Source organism: Aedes aegypti, chromosome 2 (genome assembly GCF_002204515.2).
Source record: "Aedes aegypti strain LVP_AGWG chromosome 2, AaegL5.0 Primary Assembly, whole genome shotgun sequence".
Lineage (NCBI taxonomy): Eukaryota > Metazoa > Arthropoda > Insecta > Diptera > Culicidae > Aedes > Aedes aegypti.
In genome coordinates, this window is record NC_035108.1 from 288,438,418 (window position 1) to 288,461,436 (window position 23,019).

Genomic DNA, 23,019 nt, shown 5'->3' on the forward strand with positions numbered 1-23,019 from the left:
TGGTCTCGAGATGAACTAGCCCGGGGCTAAAAATCTCGTTAATAAAGATAAAAAAAATAAAAAAAAAATTATTCCACTAGAGTGTGTATCCTTTGACAGATATGCGTATTTCGACCTGAAGTATAAGGCTGTCTTCAGTGTCGTGTACTAGACTCGACCTAGTACACGACACTGAAGACGGCCTTACGGTTGAGGCCGAAATACGCGTATCTGTTAAAGAATACAAACTCTAGTGGAATTAAATGGTTTAGTCTAAATTCGGTTTTTCATCTACTTATAGGATTTCCACTAAACAGTTCGAAGATTTATTAAAAAAGATTTTTTAATTCTATTAGAGGCTAGGCCTTGGGCTAGTGTTTTAATTTCATAAATAACACATTCCTGACACATCATATATTTTTCACAGACACCATACCTTAAACTATATCCAATTTGAGAACTTCCCATGACAATGAATCAAAGTGAAAGATTACTAACGACAGGTTCATGTATCACCGAAACTCAACAAGGACGCAAAACTAGTTTGGCATATATCGTACAATGGAGAGGTGTGTCCGTGAAAGTGGAGTGCAATTTTTGAGCAAGTTTCCGTCGATAACGGTGTATGGCGCAAAAACAGCTACCACAAAATCAGAATGCAGTTTATTTTTGTATAAATGAATGGTAGAATCAAGTAAATAGTATCAGTTAACTTTCGAGTGTCAAGCAAATTAGCAATCAAACTCAATTCACAATGTTCTTCAAGGTAGAGGACAATTAACCACATTAATATATCGGAATCGAACGTTAAACCAAATTTTCTATTTATCAGACATCTTTGGTAGTTTTTGCGCTTATCGGAGCCATCGCTGCCCAGCACTACTATCAGCAACAGCAACATCATCATCATGAAGAAGAACACCACGCCCCTGCCCACTACGAGTTCCACTATGACATCCATGATGACCATACCGGAGATGTGCATGGACGCAAAGAATCTAGGAACGAGCACCAGACCCAGGGAGAATACTATCTGATCGATGCTGATGGCCACAAGCGCACAGTCACCTACCACGTTGATGGCAAGAGCGGATTCATTGCTCAGGTGCACCGTGAGCCAATCAAGGGATATCAGGCACCTCAGCCAGTGCACAAGATTGTTGCTGTTCCAGTGCATCATGGATATTATCACTAGAAAATGAATAGATAGTTCTAAATAGTGCAAATTTGTAAATAAAGAGTCTATAACAAATTGACAACTGTTTTTGTGTTGCCTGAGTTGAGGTAGTAGGGTAAGCGATCCATTAGTAGTGGGTGTTCCTATAGTAGCGGTAGTGCCTGTTATACTGATTGCATTGAATTAACCATCGATGAAATAGTTGAAAACATCGTTTGAATGCTTAAAAATTGATGAAATACCATCAAAACTGCCTAATTTTTTCTCTCTTTTACTACTAATTTCGGTAAAGTGTTTCTATATTTAATAAAACATCCCATAAGAAAGCAACGGATACCGCAGCTATATGAACACAATTTAGAAATATACCGCAACTAAAGGAACAGTTTACCTATAGTGGAGGATTTTTTTTCACCGACAAGCCGTTGATCACTGGGATGAAATAGTTTTTCTATTAGGTTTCTATATGGTCGTTACTTCCTGCTTCAACAGAAATATGAACATTCCTTGCGCTGTTTGAATTTTGAGCGGTCAAATGGAGTTGAATCGTGCTTAGTACTTCAACTATTGGATCATTTACCCTATATCCAAATCATCCTTTCAATAAAACGTGTGTGCAGAAATTCAAATTTGGGTAAGAAGTTCGCACAAATTTGCAGTGGGTCGTTTTCAGAACACGAACATGGCACATATTCCGAACATGAGATGAGCCAATATTTGATCATGTTTTAGGAACGAAAAATAAACGTATTTAAAAAATGTTTAGGATTGGATCTTATTGATCGCTCTTTCCAAATATACTTTGTTTGTAAGCTGGAATAGCTAATCGGGTTATCATTATTTATTTTCCTTAACGGTGAAGAAGGTCCTGGAAAACTTATTCCATTTCAAAAAATATAAAAGTTTTGAGAAAATTTGATTCCGATTTGACAAAAAAATGTTTCTGTGACGCTTTTATCTTCAGTTATGATTTTCGAACGAAAAGACTTGTACGAGAAATCTGGGCATTTTTCACAAAACTATGACCAAACGCAGGAATTAAAAAGTAGTACATCTCAAAAACTTCAGTGATTGAAATTTATAAAATTCTGTTCTCACAAACATTTCTTTGAAAATCTTACACGAGCTGGAACATAGTTTTCCCGGCTTTTCTTTACGAATTTTCTCAACTGTGGAAAATTTTGGTGGAAAACTTTTCTATTCCTTAGAATCTTTGCTTTCATTTTCATAAGAAAAAAACTTTGTTTCTACGATGCTTCTTTCTTGAGCAATGATTTTTCAAAGAAAAGGCTCAAAACGGCACATTTGCACATTTTTTACAAAATTGGCCATAACTCAAAAACGAAAAAAAAACACCATTTCAAAAATTTCAGCGATTAAAACTTATGAAATTACCTTCTCAAAAATATTTTTTTGAAAATTTTCCGCGAGTTGAAGCATAGTTTTTCAGTCTTTTCTTTACGAATTTTCTCAACGATGGAAAATTTTGTGGAAAACTTTTTCCAGTTATTTTTTTTTTTATTCCTGATAAAATTTGCTTTCATTTTCATAAAAGAATTTTGTTTCTATGATGCTTCGTTTTTGAGTTATGATGTTTCAAAGTAGTGTCAGGGGAAAACAAAAAAATCCAACTGAGTTTTCCGGGAAAATAGGGGACCCTTCAATTTTTTTTTTATTTATATATTGATGAGCCCTGCCTGTGGAGAAAGTTTCATGGAAATCTGAGACCTCTCGGCCCAAACCCGTACGGAAATAAAAAAATCCTCTTATCCTTTATGGCCAATTCGGCTGATACACCATCCTTTTACTACCAGTAAAAAATTTAAGTAAAAAGCGTGTCGAAAATTGGTTTAGATTACGCAAGAAACTATATTTGTACAAAAGAAAGCTAAATCTTGCGTTTGAACCGCCAAAATTAACCTAAGAATGTATGATTTTTACTCTTATTGGTAATTTTATTTAAAAAAAAATCATTCTTTTAATATCATGTACGCACGTTTATCGATCTACAGCAAAATGTAAGCGTTTTCCCTTGAATATTTTATAGGTGATCTTAGAATAACACATTACGAAAATAATACTTCCTTCCGAATAGTTAGAGTCCACGGCTACAAAGCAAAGCCATGATGTAGGTGTCTGGGTTTGATTCCCGGTCGGTCCAGGATATTTTCGTAATGGAAATTTCTTTAACTTCCCTGGGCATAGAGTATCTTTGTACCTGAAGAAGACATGAAAATTTAATTCGATTTTGTTACAGCAGTGTTCCCAATTTCGATGATTGTCATTGTGCTTTGAGAGGTCTTCTGAAAATAAAGCATTTGTTTTCCTGTTGTGTTCAAAATATAACGTGGGAACTAAATGATCAACTCTATGAAGGCATAGGTTATTTTTAATATTAATACTATTTTCGTTTTCCCGTCAGGACGTGGTTTAAACCTTAAAATTTTACTCATATCAGTTCGATTAAAATTAAAATATTTTTCTCTATAGAAAATTGGGGGAAATGATTTTATAATATTTGGAAAATTGTTGCTCCAAAAATAATTTGATAATTTTCAGCAGGCTTCTAAATGATGATGCTTTCGAAGAACAAACCGTCTTTAAAAATAAAAAATATGGATTGTTGAATTTTCCAGCCAATTTCTAATAATCATTGATTTTGATAACCTCCAAAAATCGATTGTTCTAAACAATGTACCTTATAAGTGTAAAATTAAATATTTTGATAGCTTCTTAATTATTAAAACATTGTACAATATAAGTCGAACGATGTACAAAAAGCCGATTTCGATTTCATTGAGAAAATAAAAAAAGATATTGCATGGATAAGGTGTCCACTTTGTGAAATGAACAGTCCTTATCAGGTATGAATGCAAGAATACTACTACAAATAGAAGATATACACAACTGAAATTTAAAAAAATGGTGAGTCTGTTATTCCTAAAAGTCCAAAAAAGTCCAGCTATGGAAATTCGATGTAAAATTTTTGATTTGTTTTGGATGAATCAGACGATTAAACCAGATTTTCGTAGTTTTGTCGCGGTCCCATACTTCTGACAATATTTTACACAAAAATACATGTTTTCAATGAAATTAGCCTATTAATGTGTAACTATTTTTGTGAGGCCATAGGCAGATTTATTTATGAGTTTCATTGAATATTATAGATAACGGGAAGGCTTTTGAAGCATTTTTCATGCACATTTCTAAAAATGATTTCAACAGATCTGCCAACGTCCCAAAATGCCCAGTGGTTATTATCACCTCAGGTATCATTCACCTATCTAACCTGAAGTCTTCCGAAGATCTGTCCTCCAGAAACCAATTGCAGAATATTATCGACTGGAATTTGGCTGTACATTTGGATCTCGGCGAACCATTTATGTTATTAGAAGTGTGATTTTTTTCTTCAATTTTTAACTCGTTTGTTATCATTTGATAACTAGATCGATCTTCATTTCCGGTTAGAAACGATCTGCTCTGGAGCAAAATAAACTTGACAGTTATCCCTTTCTGCTTGTAATCTTGTAATAGCTAACCATCTGTCATCTTTGTTCAGAAATAGTATTCTTCTGTCAAAATTCAAATAGCTTGATCGGTTCGATTCCCCATCGGTTCTAGATCTTTTCGTAAAGGAATTTTCCTTGCTTTCCATGAACAAGAAGTATCATCGTGTCTGCTATACGACAAACGAATGCGTAAACAGAAACATTGGCAAACCATTATTGTAGATGTGCCCGTGGAATACTCAACAGAAGAAAATAACTACTGAATACCATATTGAGGTATGAATACCTGCAACCTGAATAAGGTATGAATTAGCCCTGCATAAGAGGTAAAATACCTCAAATAATACCTTCTTCATATTCTACAAATACCAAGCTGATAACTAGATCAGGTACTGTAATACCTAAATAATACGTGATGGATTTTCATATAAAGCTGATTTTTTACAATAATAGTTCAATACCTCCAGTAGTCCTCAATACCTATCGAATACCAAAATGAAGTATTTTTAACTATTTAAATATTTTTTTGAAATTCCATGATAATACCAAAATGAGGTATTGACAACTGAACAATACCTAATTATGGTATGATACCAAAATATGGTATGCATAAGTTATTGCGAGTTATTCTTTCCTCCTCGGGAGGGCCTGTTCCAGTCGTATGGCCAAGAAGTAAAATAAGAAGAAGACAGTAGCGATTTTGATCATGATAATCTTTGTCAAACCTTCAGGGGTGTCATGAAACCTTATGCTCTTCAGCAAATAATACAACTTCAATTCACAAAAGGCGTCATTCCAAAGATATTCGAGTAATTCGTAAGTTTGTTGACATGTCCCCTTAATTCAGCAAAAATAGTCTATACAATTTATAATGAAGTATTTATTTACAAATTTGCACTATCTAGAATTGCTCTCGTATTTTCTAGTGATGATATCCATGATGCACTGGAACAGCAACGATCTTGTGCACTGGCTGAGGTGCCTGATATCCCTTGATTGGCTCACGGTGCACCTGAGCGATGAATCCGCTCTTGCCATCAACGTGGTAGGTCACTGTGCGCTTGTGGCCATCAGCATCGATCAAATAGTATTCACCTTGGGTCTGGTGCTCCTTCCGCGATTCTTTTTGTCCATGCACATCTCCGGTATGGTCATCATGGATGTCATAGTGGAACTCGTAGTGGGCAGGGGCATGGTGTTCCTCCTCATGATGATGATGTTGCTGTTGCTGATAGTAGTGCTGGGCAGCGATGGCTCCGATAAGAGCAAAAACTACCAAAGATGTCTGATGAATGGGAAAATTTATTAAATGTTTGTTTCCGATATAAGTATTATAAAATGTACTGTACCTTGAAGAACATTTTGAATTGAGTTTGATTGAATTTGGCTGGATGCTTGAACACTAACTGATAGTATTCAGTTGATACTACCAATCTTTTATACAAAAATAAATTGCATTCTGATTTTCTGTTAACTAGTTTTGCTGCACACACCGTTACCGCAGCAAAGTTGCTCAAAAATTGCACTCTACTTTCACGGACACACCTCTCCATAGCTCAATATTTGCCAGACCAGTTTCTTGTCCTTGTAGGTTTTTGGTGATGCATGCTCGCTGTGAACTTGTCGTATGAGTTTTTTATCGTTCAAATTAGTTTATTATAGCTTCGATAACAAGATTTTTAGTCTGGGCTTTTCATAAAGGAGATACAAAATCTTACTTCCGTAGATACTCGTGAATTTATTTCCAAGATCATAGGTACCTAACTTGGATATATGATATGATCCTAGGAATACAACAACTTATGCATGTAATGGTAATAGTACACAAGGCTATGAGAAGCCAAAGAAGAATTAAGAAATAAAGATAATACGACGTTCAAATATCAACTTAATATCAATATACATGTAAAAGTCATGGCTTCCATGTCACTATTTTTGTAAAAAGTTTCAATTATATATTTTTTTTACTTCTCGTTCGGCATTCCTTCTTCCTTTTTATTTGACTTCTTCCCGATCAGTGGATTACAACAAAGTTGTAAACGATTTTGTTACTCAGTTAGCTGGTTTTTACTAACAAAATGTGTTGGTTGTGAATGTTAATTGTAAATGTAAATTTTGGCTGGTTAGTAGTTAAAATAACAAAAAATATGACACAATTTCCTCTATAGTAAACAAAATTGAAACAAAATATGATATAATTTCAACAAAAATTTAACTCATTATGTTTCAAATCAAACAAAAATAGAACTCATTTTGTTATTTTCCATAACTGAATTAAACACAATTTTCATAAGCAATTGTTCTAGATTGTTTATGACAAATAGTTGTTGTTTATGTTTTAAATTGAAACAAATTTGAAACAGCCTTTGTTTATATAACTGATTTTGTTTTCATTATGTTTTAATTTTCTAGCGTTTCTAACAAAAATGAAACAAAATTTGTTATTAGCATAGCATAGCATAGTATAGACTGACTGTACATGTCAATGGTTGCTACTCCGTGATTGATCGGAACTGGTAAGAATTGCACTACGATCCAAATGAATAAGGGATGGGAGTTTCCGCTTACTCTCGAAGTGCGATTTCAGCAGATCTAATATTATTGATCAATAACGGCGCCGGCCAAGTCCTTACAGTCAGTTGGGATGGGGAAGGAATGTTAGGGTGTAATGGTTGTTGCTTCTAGAGACCGAGAATACCTCTGCATCTCCACAATCACCACGGGAAGGGTGTTTATTAGTGAGGGAAGAAAAGATCTGGGAGTCACATCTGGTCGGTGATGCGATCCATGGACAAGGGGAGAATATACGACTTATATTTAAAGCTAGTTTTGTATTTTTGTCTCGAGAAGTTTTTGGTAGAAGCTTTAAAAAATACGTCAACATCTAATGTCGAAGAATTCAAAAGACGTTTTTATCAATGACGAAAACTGAAAATTACATGTATATATTTTAAATTATATGAAACAGGAATAATGCCGACACTTGTAGTGACGAACCATACCTAGTTTGTTTGAAAATTACATATGAGTATTACTGTGCATTTTGTCTCGATATGGTAGAAGTTTTAGAAAATACGTCAACATTCACAATGTCGAACAATTCAAAAGAAAATTTTTTGTAATGTCAAAAAGAGAAAAATATATGTATATTGAAATTGTATCAGAAAAAAGTATAATGCCGACACTTCTGGTGACGAACCATACAAAGTTTGTTTTAATATTACATAAAAGTTACACTTTCAAGAAAAAATGTGTTATCATAGGCATGAAACGAACTCACCAGTTGGTAATCCATTCTCGACTGAACACAAAACTGACACTGACAGCAAAACTTCTTGGTGTCCCGAAAACAAACCGTCTTGCTTGGGCCTTCCCAAATACCTACCCAGCAAGACGCTCCAAAACAGGAAAAAAAATCTACGGCGACGAAAACACGCATGAAACCGTGAGCAAAATCTATCGGACGACGCAAAAATGAACTGTCCTGCTTGGGCTTCACGAAGCACTACCCAGCAAGACGCTCCAAAACAGGAAAAAAATCTCCGGCAACGAAAACACGCGCGAAACCACGAGTAAAATCTATCTGACGACGCAAAACCGAACTATCCTGCTTGGGCTTCACGAAGCACTCATGAAACAAAATTTGTTATTTGTAACAATTTGTTATTTGTAACAAATCTTGATATAATTGTGTTACAATTTTGTTGTAATCCACTGGTAGAGTTCACTGCCAAGCCGTTTACGCTCAAAGATTCCTCATCCTCTGCCACCCTCCCTGACGTCTTTCATACTAGCATTACAGAAAGAAGAATAGACAGACATGACGACATATCACGGCTTTTATTTACAGTACGCAGTACCTGGGTTTCGGGTTCTAGTGCTTCGATTGACCTGAAATTTTCACCATAGCTCAGAAATAACATGAATTTTACTCAGCTATGAAATCACAATATTTCAAAACAAATTTGAAAATATATTACCAAAGTAGCATATTTATAAGAGATGGTCAGGTTAAAAACTAAAAGAAAATCTCAGGAGAATAAATCGGGTTCATTAACAATTTGAAAATACCAACAAACAGAAAATCTATTTTTTCGAAGTCACTACCACAGTAACACGCAAAACATTTTTAATAACGATACTATCCAACAAGCATTACTTATGTTGTTCTAGTACCTTTGCATTCTTACCTACCTTGTACCTTAGCGTCACGCCATGGCCGGGCGTATTGTAGAGTTCCGTTCCATATTGATGTTAAAGCCCATAAACTTCCATTACCGCTCCAATATGCTTGTGCTCCCCGTGTTAGACATCTATCATTATTGAAGCTGCGACACTCACTACAAATGTTGTGAGCAGATAAGTAGCTATAAATACAAGTTTATCGAGATGTATTCTGTGACTATACAAACAAACTATTGTAACTTCTCCTAAAAACCAGTCTAATACGTTCAGATACTTTTTACATAAACATTTAATTTATTAAACAATTTTATAGGAAACAATCACCAGAAGATCTCTTATATTTTTTTAATGCTCGCGAAAGATCATTTACGACATCTCACCAGATTTTTGGCCTTTGTATGTCTATAAGAATTCCACCATTGAGTCTTTCAATTACATCTCAGGTTTTTCTGAAGGTTTCTCAAAGAATATATTATACAATTCTTCCAAGTAGTTTCCCAAAATTTATTAAAGATTAACCCAATTGGTTCGACTGATTCTAGTTAGGCTTCCTAGGATATAATGACAGTAGAAAATTATTGAAATATGAGGAAATTTTGAGATTATTTCTGAACTGTTGTTGAATGTTCAAAAATTCTGATCGGTCTGGTTTTTGGAAAAATAGGATTTGGGAACAGTATTATATCATTTTAGAATCCTTGATGGATGTTTATATAATAGTCCCTAAAACTGATATCTGCCGAAATACATAACATGCTCTCAGTAAAACTGGAAGCCAAATGAACTATTAAAAATTTATAGCAGATTTTCATAATTGGGGATTTTTTTTATTATCGGACAATTTGGGCCGGAGGTTCTCCGATTTGTATGGAATTTTCACCACAGGTAGAGCCGTGGATACATGACCAAAAGTGAAATTCAAAAAAAATATTATGGCCTATTTTCCCGGAAAACTCTAGATGAATTTTCACGATTTTCCTATGTACCTCAAATTTTAAAAATTCATATCTCCCGAACTATGTATCGTAGAACAAAAGTGTTTTAGTGAAATCGAAAGAAAATTTCCTCAGCAATCTATTAAAAATATAATAAAAAACATTTTCCGGAAAAAATTCACAAAGGATAAAATTGTCGGAAAAAAAGCAAAAAATTTCATGAAAAATTTTCGAAAAAATATTTTTTGTGACATCAATCTGTACTCTAACTATCGCCCTAGACGCCAAAGTGGTATTCTTTACCGTTTAGGCGACAGAACTGAAAATCCGATGACCACCCGCACACTTACCATAAGAAAATGTGTTCTACTGTGGACCTCATAATCGGCTCCCATAGAGGCTTTAATACTAAATAACGTTGCTGACAAAACACCCAACAGACCAATGGAGAGTGCTCCGATTGACGAAAAGCTTCTTCTGACTGGAAAGAAATAGATTGTTTGCGTTACATTTACATTGCGTGTAAATTACTGCCGCCGTTAGCGCACGATCATGAGGCCCACAAGAGAACACATTTTTCCTATGGTAAGCATGCGGGTGGTCATCGGTTTTTCAGTTCTATTGCCTAAACGGTAAAAGATTCCACTTTGGCGTCTATGGACGAAAGTTAGAGTACGAATTGATGAAACAAAAAAATATTTTTTTGAAAATTTTTCATGATACAGACGATAATTTTTTTGCTATTTTTCCGACAATTTTCTCCATTGTGAATTTTTTTCGAGAAATGTTTTTCTTTCTATATTTTAAATAGATTGCTGAGATTTTTTTTTTCGATTCTTCAAAAAGACTTTTGTTCTTCTTAGTTCAGGAGATATAAATTTTTAAATTTTGAGGTATATGAGGAAATTACGAAAATTTATCTAGAGTTTTCCGGGAAAATAGACCACCAATTTTTTTTTTGAATTTCACTTTTGGTCATGTATCCACGTATTGTATTATGTATTTCATACAAATCGGAGAACCTTCGGCCGAAACCTGTCCGATAATTTAAAAAAAATGCTCAATTTTTTTGGGTGGTAAATGACTGGACAATGCGTACCATTGGTACTTCGCGTACCTGCAGGTATAAAATAGACCCCATTTGTGGTCCTTAGCCTCTTGTCCAGTAACTCCTATCCCTACCTCCCCGTGGTGCCGCCTGGGATACGAGTAACCGTAGGGAAGATCGGGTAACCAACCCTGGTGGAACCTTGGTCGTATGCCGACAGGGAAGGGGGGCTCCTCTCTTCTGAGGGTGTAGCTTATCAGAGCGTCTGTTCTCCATGTTAGGGGCGGCTCAAAACAGCGTCTGTTCTCCATGTTAGGAGCGGCTGATCATCGTCCTAGTGCCAGCGTGGGACTCTAAACAGTGCTGTGCACGATGATCCTCCGGCGAGACAAGGGGTTGGTGCAGGCCTTACAAGCCAGCCGTAAAAATCATCAGTACAGGAAGCATACAATGTAAATTCGGACCGGAACAATCGGCATAGACCCAGGCATCGAAAACGGACTAACGATTGGAAACTCGGATCATGGAACTGTAAGTCTCTCAATTTCTTGGGAAGTACCCGCATTCTTTCCGAATTATTGAGGGTCCGCGAGTTCGACATCGTAGCGCTGCAGGAGGTTTGCTGGAAAGGGTCGACGGTACATACGTATAGGGATGGTTATACCATCTACCAGAGCTGCGGCAATAGACATGAGCTGGGCACAGCTTTTATCGTGATGGGCGAAATGCAGAGGCGCGTGATTGGGTGGTGGCCAATCGACAACAGAATGTGCAAGTTGAGGATCAAAGGCCGTTTCTTCAATATCAGCATAATCAACGTGCACAGCCCTCACCTAGCAAGTGACGATGACGATAAGGACGCTTTCTACGCGCAGCTGGAACGTGAATACGACGGCTGCCCAAGCCATGATGTCAAAATCGTTATCGGAGATCTCAACGCTCAGGTTGGCCAGGAGGAGGAATTTAGACCGATTATAGGGAAGTTCAGCGCTCACCAGCTTACGGACGAAAACGGCCTTAGACTGATTGATTTCGCCGCCTCCAAAAACATGGCCATACGTAGTACTTACTTCCAGCACAGCCTCCCGTATCGGTACACCTGGAGATCACCCCAACAGACTGAATCACAAATCGACCACGTTTTGATTGATGGAAGGCACTTCTCGGACATTATCGACGTCAGAACCTATCGCGGCGCAAACATGGATTCGGACCACTACCTTGTGACGGTTAAAGTGCGCCAACGACTCTCCGTTGTGAACAACATTCGGTACCGACGCCCGCCCCGGTACAATCTGGAGCGACTCAAGCAACCCGAAGTCGCAACTGAATACGCGCAAAGCCTTGAGGCAGCGTTGCCGGAAGAAAGAGAGCTCACCGAAGCCCCTCTTGAGGACTGCTGGAGTAGTCTAAAAGCAGCCATAAACAACGCAGCGGAAGGTGCCATTGGGTTCGTGGAAGCAAATCGACGGAACGGTTGGTTCGACGAGGAGTGTCAGACGGTTTTGGACGAGAAGAATGCAGCGCGGGCGATGATGCTGCAGTAAGGCACCCGTCAAAACGTGGAACGATACAAACAGAAGCGAAGACAGCAAACCCATCTATTCCGGGATAAAAAGCGCCGCCTGGAAGAGTTGGAGTGCGAAAAGATGGAGCAGTTGTATCGTTCTCAAGAAACACGTAAGTTTTACAAGAAACTAAATGCATCCCGCAAAGGCTTTGAGCCGCGAGCCGACATGTGCCGGGATAAGGATGGAGGTATCTTGACGGAAGAACGTGAGGTGATTGAAAGGTGGAAGCAGCACTACGATGAACACCTAAACGGCGCAGAGAAGGAAGATCAAGATAGCAGGAGGAATGGCTTCATCAGTACGGCGGATGAGGGAGACGTGCCAACTCCCACAATAGGTGAAGTTAAGGATGCTATCAAATAGCTCAAGAACAACAAAGCAGTTGGAAAGGATGGTATTGGAGCGGAACTTATTAAAATGGGCCCGGAAAGGTTGGCCACTTGTCTGCACCGATTGATAGCCAGGATCTGGGATACAGAACAGCTACCGGAGGAGTGGAAGGAGGGAATAATATACCCAATATACAAAAAGGGTGACAAGTTAGAATGTGAGAACTATCGAGCGATCACCATTCTTAATGCAGCCTATAAAGTGCTTTCCCAGATCATCTTCCGCCGTCTATCGCCACTGGCAAGCAGATTTGTTGGAAGTTATCAAGCCGGATTTGTGGACGGGCGATCGACGACAGACCAAATCTTTATGTTGCGGCAGATCCTCCAAAGGTGTCGCGAATATCAAGTCCCTACGCACCACCTATTCATCGATTTCAAAGCGGCCTATGATACCATCGACCGCGAAGAGCTATGGAAGATTATGGACGAGAACGGTTTTCCCGGGAAACTGACTAGACTGATCAAAGCAACGATGGATAGTGTACAGTGCTGTGTGAAGATATCGGGTGCTTTATCGGACGCGTTTGAAACACGCAAAGGACTTCGACAAGGCGATGGTCTTTCCTGCCTCCTGTTCAATATTGCGCTAGAAGGTGTTATGAAACGGGCGGGCTTCAACATGCGGGCACGATCTTCAATAAATCTAGCCAGTTCATTTGTTTCGCTGACGACGTGGACATTGTCGGAAGAACGTTCCAGGTGGTTGCTGAACAGTATACCAGGCTGAAACGTGAAGCAGATAGGGTTGGATTGGAGGTAAATACGTCGAAGACGAAATATCTGCTGGCTGGAGGAACCGAGCGCGATAGAGCTCGCATAGGCAGACGCGTGACGATCGACGGGGATGAGTTCGAGGTGGTGGACGAATTCGTCTACCTCGGATCATTGATAACGTCGGATAACAACTGCAGCAGAGAAATTCGAAGACGTATCATTGCCGGAAGTCGTGCTTACTATGGACTCCACAAGACCCTGCGGTCTGGTAAACTTCACTTCCGTACTAAGTGTACCATGTACAAGACGCTAATAAGACCGGTAGTCCTCTACGGGCATGAGACGTGGACAATGCTCGAAGAGGACCTGCAAGCGCTAGGAGTTTTTGAACGACGTGGGCTTCGGACGATCTTCGGCGGAGTATGTGAGAATGGCGTATGGAGGAGAAGAATGAACCACGAGCTTGCGCAACTCTACGGTGAACCCAGTATCACGAAAGTCGCCAAAGCTGGAAGGGTACGATGGGCGGGACACGTTGTGAGAATGCCGGACAACAATCCCGCAAAAATGGTGTTCAACTCAAATCCGGCCGGTACAAGACGAAGGGGAGCGCAACGAGCTAGGTGGTTTGACCAAGTGGAGCAGGATCTTGGAAGTGTGGGGCGATCGAGGAATTGGAGGTTAGCAGCCATGGACCGAGTTAGTTGGCGTAACATTGTGACGCAGGTCATGTCTTTAAGGACGTAGAGCCAGCAAAAGTAAAGTAAGTAAGCTCAATTATTTCAAATGTAATAATTTTACACAACGTAGAGTTGAAATTATTATAAGACATTCAAATTTTATCAGTGGCAAAGGTGAATGAAAAGTTGTATAAGTGATGATTCTTGTGGTGCACAGTTCCGCCGATAGTGATCACCCCCGATAGTGTCCAACACTGTCCGTGTGTGTGAACCCAATCCCAGCCGGAAATCGCGATCCTGCCACAACACAGCATAAGCCTGCCAACTTTAAAATAGATTTCTATTCGATCGCGTCACAATAAGTAAATTGATGTCCATCGATGACATGTGAAATTTCCATAAATCTTCGAAAAATTCTCACCACTCATCACTTATGTTTATACTAATAAGCGTAATCCTAGTGGTCATTATGAATGCCATAACCTTCTTTGAATGTTCACACTGGGGCGAATCAACATAGTGTTCTGTGAAATTTTCAACTTTTTCGATGGTGATTTATATGTGTCCCAGAGACAAAATACATTTTTATGGAAATTACTATGGGGAAATTTTGAAAAATGTCCCAAACACTTTCGAACTGGAATGTAAGTACTAACTTATCATCCCATCATGATAACTCATTCTTCAAACCTCAATGTAGGATATTGCTGAGGAAACAAATCTCTTTTGAGCTGATTTTGTTTGGGATTTTTGTAGATGCTTGCAGATCTGTAATCCCGTTTGAAGCTAAATAATAGCAAACAAACTCATGAATATCTCTTTTCCTATCCATCAAAATGAATTGCTCTCTTCAGCAAATGTCTTCATTATGGTTTGAAGAAAAAGTTTTCACTTTAGGATGATGAGTTAGTACTTACATCACTGTACTATCGTGTTTGAAACATTTTTCAAAATTTCTCCATAGTAATTTCCATATAAATCTACATTGTCTTTGGGCCACCTTTGAATTACCACATATATGTGGTAGAAAGTTGAAAATTTCACTGAACACTATTTTTTTTAGAAGGATGTTAAGTAAAATATGGAAGATTGGATTTTCGAACATTTGAACCGCCCTAGTTCACACCCCTTACATTGAACGACACAAGCATTCAAGTCAACATGTTATAAATTCTTTATTTACAAATTTGCACTACCTAAACTATTCATTCATTTCCTAGTGATGATATCCATGATGCACTGGAACAGCAACGATCTTGTGCACTGGCTGAGGTGCATGATATCCCTTGATTGGCTCACGGTGCACCTGAGCAATGAATCCGCTCTTGCCATCAACGTGGTAGGTCACTGTGCGCTTGTGGCCATCAGCATCGATCAGATAGTATTCCCCTTGGGTCTGGTGCTCGTTCCGAGATTCCTTGCGTCCATGCACATCTCCGGTATGGTCATCATGGATGTCATAGTGGAATTCGTAGTGGGCAGGGGCGTGGTGTTCTTCTTCATGATGCTGTTGCTGATAATAGTGCTGAGCAGCGATGGCTCCGATAAGCGCAAAAACTACCAAAGATGTCTGATAAAGCAAAAAAATAATTGATTGTTTGTCTCCGATATGAATGTGATCAATTGTACTCTACCTTGAAGAACATTGTGAATTGAATTTGATTGCTAACTTCGTTTGACACTTGAACGTCAACTGATACTGTTCTGCTGTTACTATCATTCTTATATACTAAAATAAACTGCATTCTGATTTTCTAGTAACTAGTTCAGCAACATACACCGTTATCTGGTGAAACTTGCTCAGAATTTGCACTCTACTTTCACAGACACACCTCCCCTTTGCTCGGCATTTGCCAAACTAGTTTCGCGTCCTTGTTGATTTTCGGTGATACATGCTCACTGTGAACTAGCCGCCGTGTGTGTTTGTTGTCTCACTTCAATTATTTTTTAGGTTTAATAACAAGATTTCTAGTCCTAAACTTGTTCATATTGAAACCACATTACTTCCCTACTGAAGAAAGACGTCACTATAGTCTCAAGGTTTTGTGTGCTTGATTTGGGCGTTTCCACATTCAGCACTATGGGTATGATTAAAAAAAAAATTAAATTCGATGAGATATTGAACAGTAATGGTAATGTAACTTGGACATTTTCGTCTTGTTCTCGACTTTATTTCTACTAAAGCTACCAGGGCAGATTCTACTGCTCTGCGCAAAGATCAAAGAGCACTTCTACAGTTATTAACTGTAGCTTTCTTTGCCAAATTCGCCATTTTCGTACCGTGCTGCATCAATACCCGGACGCTTAAGAAGAGGAAAATGTTCAATCTCTCTTTAAACAAGTTAATGGCAAATTAAAACAAAATTTAATTTAGCGACACACAGTTTTATATTTGAATTTGACGAGAATCACAAACTTTAACTAAAATTTTATGATAAAACTATGAAAATCATCAAAACAATAGAGCTTGTCTTGTCTTTAAATCCGGACACTTGTACATTTCTTGTTTATATATCCGGACACTATTGAATCAAAATCCGGACAGCGCTAATATAAAAAGAATGATTGGAATAAAATCTATGAAACGTCTGTTTAAATTAAATCATGTATCACTTTTATGAACCTTTGATGCAGACATTTGCTTTATGATACTTTAAAGAAAGAAACATTTGCAAATTGGTGGTTGAATTTCCTCAATTCAATTCAAACATATGCGATTTGGCACTTGTTGATTGTACTTCACAAAAAATAACTCATACAGTTTTTCTTAGCATAGAACTACCTCACAGCACTTCAACTACAGCGTTTCCCAGTTTTTACTTTGATTTTCTTCTCAAATATTCGCTCACAAATGTTACACACAGTACTTTGAAATGATGTCCGGATTTAAAGCCACTTGCTCGTAATCTTGGACGGTCTCTTTAAATCCGTTTAACAAACATTTAAGTCATTATTAACGACGATTGTGCTTCAGAATACTTAAACTTATATTGGTTTCATCGTTCTACTCAAAACACTTTCTGAACATTGCATTTTAAAGCAAATTGTTGACAACTGACCGTTGTAGCGCGTTCGTAGTCACTCGTTCTAAAATAACTCACACTGCAGAGAAACTAGGTGCGTCAGGAGCAAATTTTTTATTTTTGTTTTTATCAATTATCAGGCAATGCTTACTAGATTATGAATGGTTGTGAAATGATCATCAATGTTGAAAGTAAAAGTTATCATTAAACTTTAACACATTATTTCACAATTGACCCTTTAATTGATGAATAATATCAGTGTCCGGATATTGGTACCGTCCGGATTTTGATTCACCACAGTATTCGCATATCATGTGGCAAGCACGATGATAGTCTATACCGTGATGAATCAAAATTCGGACGGGACCAATATCCGGACACTCAATTAATATTTATTGATTTATTGAGAGAGCATAATTTCAATGCTAGAACATTGTCTGAATGTAATAAAATCTATATTTGATATTGATATAAAATGATATTTGATATACCGCAATAATAGTACACACTACCGCAATAATAGGACGAAATACCGCAATAATAGTACAGAGGAAGAGCTTCAGATTAATGTTAAAAAAAATGTGTGTTTGATTCCAAAATTTACATTTTTACTTTACTATACTCCAGATAAGGAATAGTTTAAACACTTCACATTACAAACTTTTATAATATTTATAGACACGGACACCGTCTTCAGCCACAGACTGTAACTTAACACTACACAACGGACAAGCATGCTCCAATGGCACAGCCGTGAAACATTCCTTACGAAAAGTTTCAATGGCTGACGCGGGAATCGAACCCACACCCCATGACACGATGCGATCACTGCCTGACGACACTAACCGCACGGCCACGAAGCCACTGGTTTGGGACACTGAATTACGATTTAAATTTCAATACCGTGCTTCAGTCCTCCATAATAGGACGGATGACCTACCATTCTTCAATGCGCTTGTGTTGGAAGTTTGATAAATTTGAGAAACGAGCGTTGCGCGATCAGTGAGTGGAATACAAACATCAGTGTCGCTGCTCGGCGGCTAGTAAGAGAAACTGAATGTTCGAAAGGTTATTGTATGTACTTTTTGCCGCTGGCACCAACTATTAGTGGTTATAAACGAAATAAACATTCGTTACCCTATTGAATGGAATAATTTATACATTTTGAAGGTATTTTGAGATTTGCTTAGGAATTCTGAGGTAACGAAAACATTCGCCCCGCCAATAGGGTAACGACTGTTTAATTCGTTCTTAAACGCTAACAGTAGGCGCCAACGGCAAAATGTACCCAGACAACCTGGAATCGCATGGAAGTACACGTTACAACTCGTTTATTCATACTAATTACGTCAAACCCGCAAAAAACCGTGGATAAACTCGTCAGATTCATGAGTTTCCTCGCATAAAACACTTTTTTTCTGAGTTCATTTGCACATTTTGTTTCGTCTCGTATACTCGTACAAAGTAAATCGAATCAATCCGTAGCAGCTGTCAAATCAACATTTGTTATCATAAAATAAGTTGCATAAGGTCACAGGTTAGTTTGGTAGGATATTTATACACTCACATTGTATGTTATTATTCATCACATAATATATGCACGCATATCGCCTCCACTTTTGTACGTAGAAGGCCTTTTCGCGACATCTTAAGGCCGGTTCGCTACTGACAAGAAAAGGAATCGCCTATCTCGATGCGTGGAAAATTTCTCCCAAGAAATGGTCAAGAAAATCACTTTTTTTCTGATCGCAGTACGCAGTTGAGAAGAAATGTCACTTCAAAGGGGGCTCTCTGTAGGAAATTTCTTGACCCTTTCAGTCAAGGAATTTCTTTACTTTTCTTGAGCGAAACAGCGTACTTAGCTTTATGAGTGAAATTTTGCACATACAAAGCCTCCAAGTGATTTCGTTATACGTACATTTTGGTTGTCTGGGTACAGGCAACAACCTTTCGAACATTCAGTTTCTTTGACTGGCCGCTGGGAGACGACACTGTTGTTTGTATTCCACACACTGATCGCGCTACGCTTGATTCTTAAATTTCCCAAACTTTCAACACAAACGCATGCATGCGCATGGAAGAATAGTAGTCGAAGAACTGTCAAAATGTATGGAAAATAATGAAAAACGTAAATTACTTGCAATTAAGAAACTAGACCAAAAAAGTATTGATTGGAAATGAAGTGTAAAGTGAATATATAACTTTTTGCGTTTAGTTCATCTTCCGTGGTGCTTTCTTTGCTTCAGGATTTCGTTTTTACTACCACTGAAGAAGAGCCATCTATTGCCTTTTCAGTTTTGAATATCGCCCTATTCTGAGATTCTGGTAAGATTACCGGCCGTAGCTATTTGTAATATCCATGTGAATTGGGTTGTTTAGTGATGAAAAATTCGCAGATTTTTTTAGCTCGATCAAAAGAGCACAGTTTTCTAAGTGTAACACGATTTTATTGCGCTTTATTATCTTAATTTTGATATAGTAAATGATTAAAATAGATTTAATTCCGTCGACTCAATGACATTTGCATTTACATAATGACAGCTCGTCCCGGAGTAAAATTTGCCGAGGGGTGATTCAAACGCGATTTCCATACGAAATTCAAACGTGTTTTAAAAATAGTTCCAGGGCACGGAAAATTATGAAACTTTGGATTCTGGCTCAGAATCAGAATATGTAAATAAAACAGGATACCCCTAAACAAGCCAATTCTGGCATTATGGTAATTATGTTATTTTCTAGGAATTTTGGAATGTCAGTGGGTATCAGGTATCAGAAGGCCGGCTCCAGAGGCACGTTCCCCGCCATTTGGGAGATTTGTGCCATCGCCATGTTTGAGCCTATTTCATCATCTACCCGATGGGAGAGGAAAGGGAAGGGGAAGATGGGAGGAAATAGGAGTGGGGTCCCTTGAAGAGGGAAAATCGCATAAGCGAATTAAGAGCATGTAGCTCCATACCACAATGGGTTCGAACAGCGCCCTAAAAAGGGCACTGCAAAACGCATGAGCGTAAAGAGAGCCTATAGCTCATTACCACAGCGGGTTAAGAATAACAGAAGGTCCTGAAGATTCAGGTTACTGAAATCAGTTTCACCTAATAAGTGTTTACCAAGTAATTGGAATCGCCATTACGCGAGAACTTGACAGTTACATATCAGGTGATAAGAAGTTCCATAATCGGAATCACAACTATCACACACAAATGTATCAACACACTGAATATTTGCCATGTGATAGTTGAGTCAGCAGTGGCCAGTTAAGGTTGTAACCAAGCGACTGCAATTCTGCTTTGACAGATTTGTTAAATACTTAGCCACCTTTGGAGTGGCTCAGTAATGTACAGACATCCACTCGTCCCGCGAAGGGAGTTGTGGGGAACATTTTCTATAAGCAAAGTGACAAGCAATTTTGAGATCACTCAAAGCAAGGACAATTGTGTCCCAATTCACCGGAAGTGGGAACATCCAAATCACTAGGATTTCCAATGGACGGAGAAAATCCATGGAATTTGGTCACAACCAATTCACAGTTTGTGGAGTATAACAAATGCATAGTCTGCGAATTTACATTCTTATGTTCATATAGAGATGTAGGCGATTTCCTACAATAAGTAATCCAAGATTAGAACTACTTAAGCATTCCATCAGACTGGAGCTTCTCAAATTGATATCTGAGCTGCTCCAGATGATGTGATGAGTATCAGCATCACTGCCCACAATCAGCAGAAGGCCTTTTCATAGACAGTGAACGATAACTCGTTTGAAATCATCCATTGGGGATGGTTCATCATGTGGTAAATACACCACAAAACGAAAGACGTATTTCCTATTGAGGTCACATATAGAAATATCAATTGTGACAGCACATACATCTCTGGTTGTTAACTCAGAAATGAGTGTAGCGACGTCAGCGCTATTCACGAGCACGTATGCACGAGGCATGGCACGCGAGTATGCCATTTCATGTTTCTGAAAGTAGCAAAAACTGGGTCCACTAGGTTACCTAGATAAAAGTTCACAAAAGTAAGGTTTTTGAACTACCGCCACTTGAGCTGTACCATTTGCATGAGTCTACAAAGATTGATCGTTGCTGACATTTTATGCTGGAGATTGATCTAACTAAGCTATCCTAGCCGTAGCCACTACCCAAACTAGGCAGGATTAAGCTTTTCGCCATCTCAGAACGAAAAAGATCAGCAGCGAACAAAAACCAGATCGGTAGCTCTTAAAAGTCGCCAAAGGCGAAAAGCACAGATTACACTGCATAAAACGCATAATGCGAAACCATAGAGGTGAAAATTTAAACTAAATTACAATGTTTTAATAATCCCACCCTTATTTAGCCTCAGGCTTGAGACTGAAGAAGGGCAGCCGATTATCTCGGAGAAACACAAGGTCACCTGCACCATTGCTCCGGGTAGCACAGGAAGGGCATAATACTGTAGAGGGCGCCCTGGAACTCCACAGGCTCCGTTTGCGGCTAGGTTTTATTTAGACCCCCCTAACCATTCATTCTTTGGCACGGTAAGCTTAAAGCCGTATGAATTAGGGGTCACCTGTGAGGTGGACTTTTACCACCGGAACAGGCAGTCCGTAGTGTTAATTCTTAGCCAGTTGAAACAACCGCTACCGACACTACGCGGCTATCTAGGCTGATCGGGAAAAGGAAGTTAACATTGATGATTAACTCCTGACGTGCCCAAACAGCCACTAATTATGTTATTTTCTAGGAATTTTGGAATGTCAGTGGGAGTTTAGATATTAATAAAGTAATTCTGAATTTAACGTGTAAATTCTGACATCTACCAGTGGCAAAAATCATGGTGCCAGTGGCAAAAAATAAACACATCAACCTTTCGAACCTTCAGTTTTCTTACTGGCCGCCGAGCGGCGACACTGATGTTTGTATTCCACTCACTGATCTCGCTACGCTAGATTCTCAAATTTTTCCATCTTCCAACACAAGCGCATATAAGAATGGTAGTCGAGAGCTGTTAAAACGTTTCCATACGTAATGAATGTTTCCATACGTAATCCATAATGAAAATCGTAAATTATTCGCAATTTGGAAATTGGATCGAAAAAATGGTGATTAGAAAACAAGCGTAATGTGAATGCATAACTTTTTGTGTTTCATCTTCCGTGGTGCTTTCTTTGCTTCGTAATTTCGTTTTTACTACCACTGAAAAAGAGCCATCTATTGCCTTTTACGTTTTGAATATCGCCTTATTCCTATATGAACTTTGGGATCCCGATATGCATGTCGGATTTTCAACGTTAAATCTGAAATTTTGAAAGCCAATCTAGGAATATTGCGGAAATATTAGAAATCTGGTAAAAACTTACTCTTGGCATTCTGTGGGTATCTTACCATTTTTATGTAAGAATCCTTGAGATTTCTAGTGAGATTCCTGCGAATTATTGTGTAAATATTTGAAATTATGGAACTTAATTTTTGAAATTATTATAAAAACCTTTAAGATTCCGTTGATCTCCAGTTCAGTTGGAATTTCGAAGCAAAGCTTCAATATAAACCTTTTGAATGTCTGTAAATAGTTTCTAGATTCCAATGGGATTTTTTTGTGAAATCGATAAGAATTTTAATAATTTCAAAGGGAAACCTGATGTTTAGGGGAGGTCCTCATTGAATTCTAACGACTACTATCGGAGTTACTACAATTCCCATAAAAATACATTCTATAAATTCCAAGGATACTATCAGGAACCACACCGAAATAACGAGTATATCACAGAAACACTTAGAATTTCCAGAAGAAAACACATGGGGAGCCTCAAAATTCTACCAAAA

The 23,019-nt window shown here is 38.2% G+C and overlaps 3 protein-coding genes across 3 annotated transcripts; 1 reads left to right on the plus strand and 2 right to left on the minus strand.

The window, feature by feature from the left end:
- The first annotated feature begins 671 nt into the window (after positions 1-671).
- On the plus strand, positions 672-1,216 carry LOC5565383 (larval cuticle protein A2B). The gene is made up of 2 exons (XM_001649658.2): positions 672-745; positions 812-1,216. The coding sequence occupies exons 1-2, from the start codon at positions 734-736 to the stop codon at positions 1,172-1,174; spliced, it is 375 nt and encodes a 124-aa protein (XP_001649708.1). The 5' UTR covers positions 672-733; the 3' UTR covers positions 1,175-1,216.
- Positions 1,217-5,525: 4,309 nt separating this feature from the next.
- Positions 5,526-6,061, minus strand: LOC5565394 (larval cuticle protein A2B). The gene is made up of 2 exons (XM_001649659.2): positions 6,015-6,061; positions 5,526-5,950 (listed from the first exon to the last, which is right to left on the minus strand). The coding sequence occupies exons 1-2, from the start codon at positions 6,024-6,026 to the stop codon at positions 5,588-5,590; spliced, it is 375 nt and encodes a 124-aa protein (XP_001649709.1). The 5' UTR covers positions 6,027-6,061; the 3' UTR covers positions 5,526-5,587.
- Positions 6,062-15,340: 9,279 nt separating this feature from the next.
- Positions 15,341-15,909, minus strand: LOC5565395 (larval cuticle protein A2B). The gene is made up of 2 exons (XM_001649660.2): positions 15,825-15,909; positions 15,341-15,760 (listed from the first exon to the last, which is right to left on the minus strand). The coding sequence occupies exons 1-2, from the start codon at positions 15,834-15,836 to the stop codon at positions 15,407-15,409; spliced, it is 366 nt and encodes a 121-aa protein (XP_001649710.1). The 5' UTR covers positions 15,837-15,909; the 3' UTR covers positions 15,341-15,406.
- Between the last annotated feature and the right edge of the window lie 7,110 nt (positions 15,910-23,019).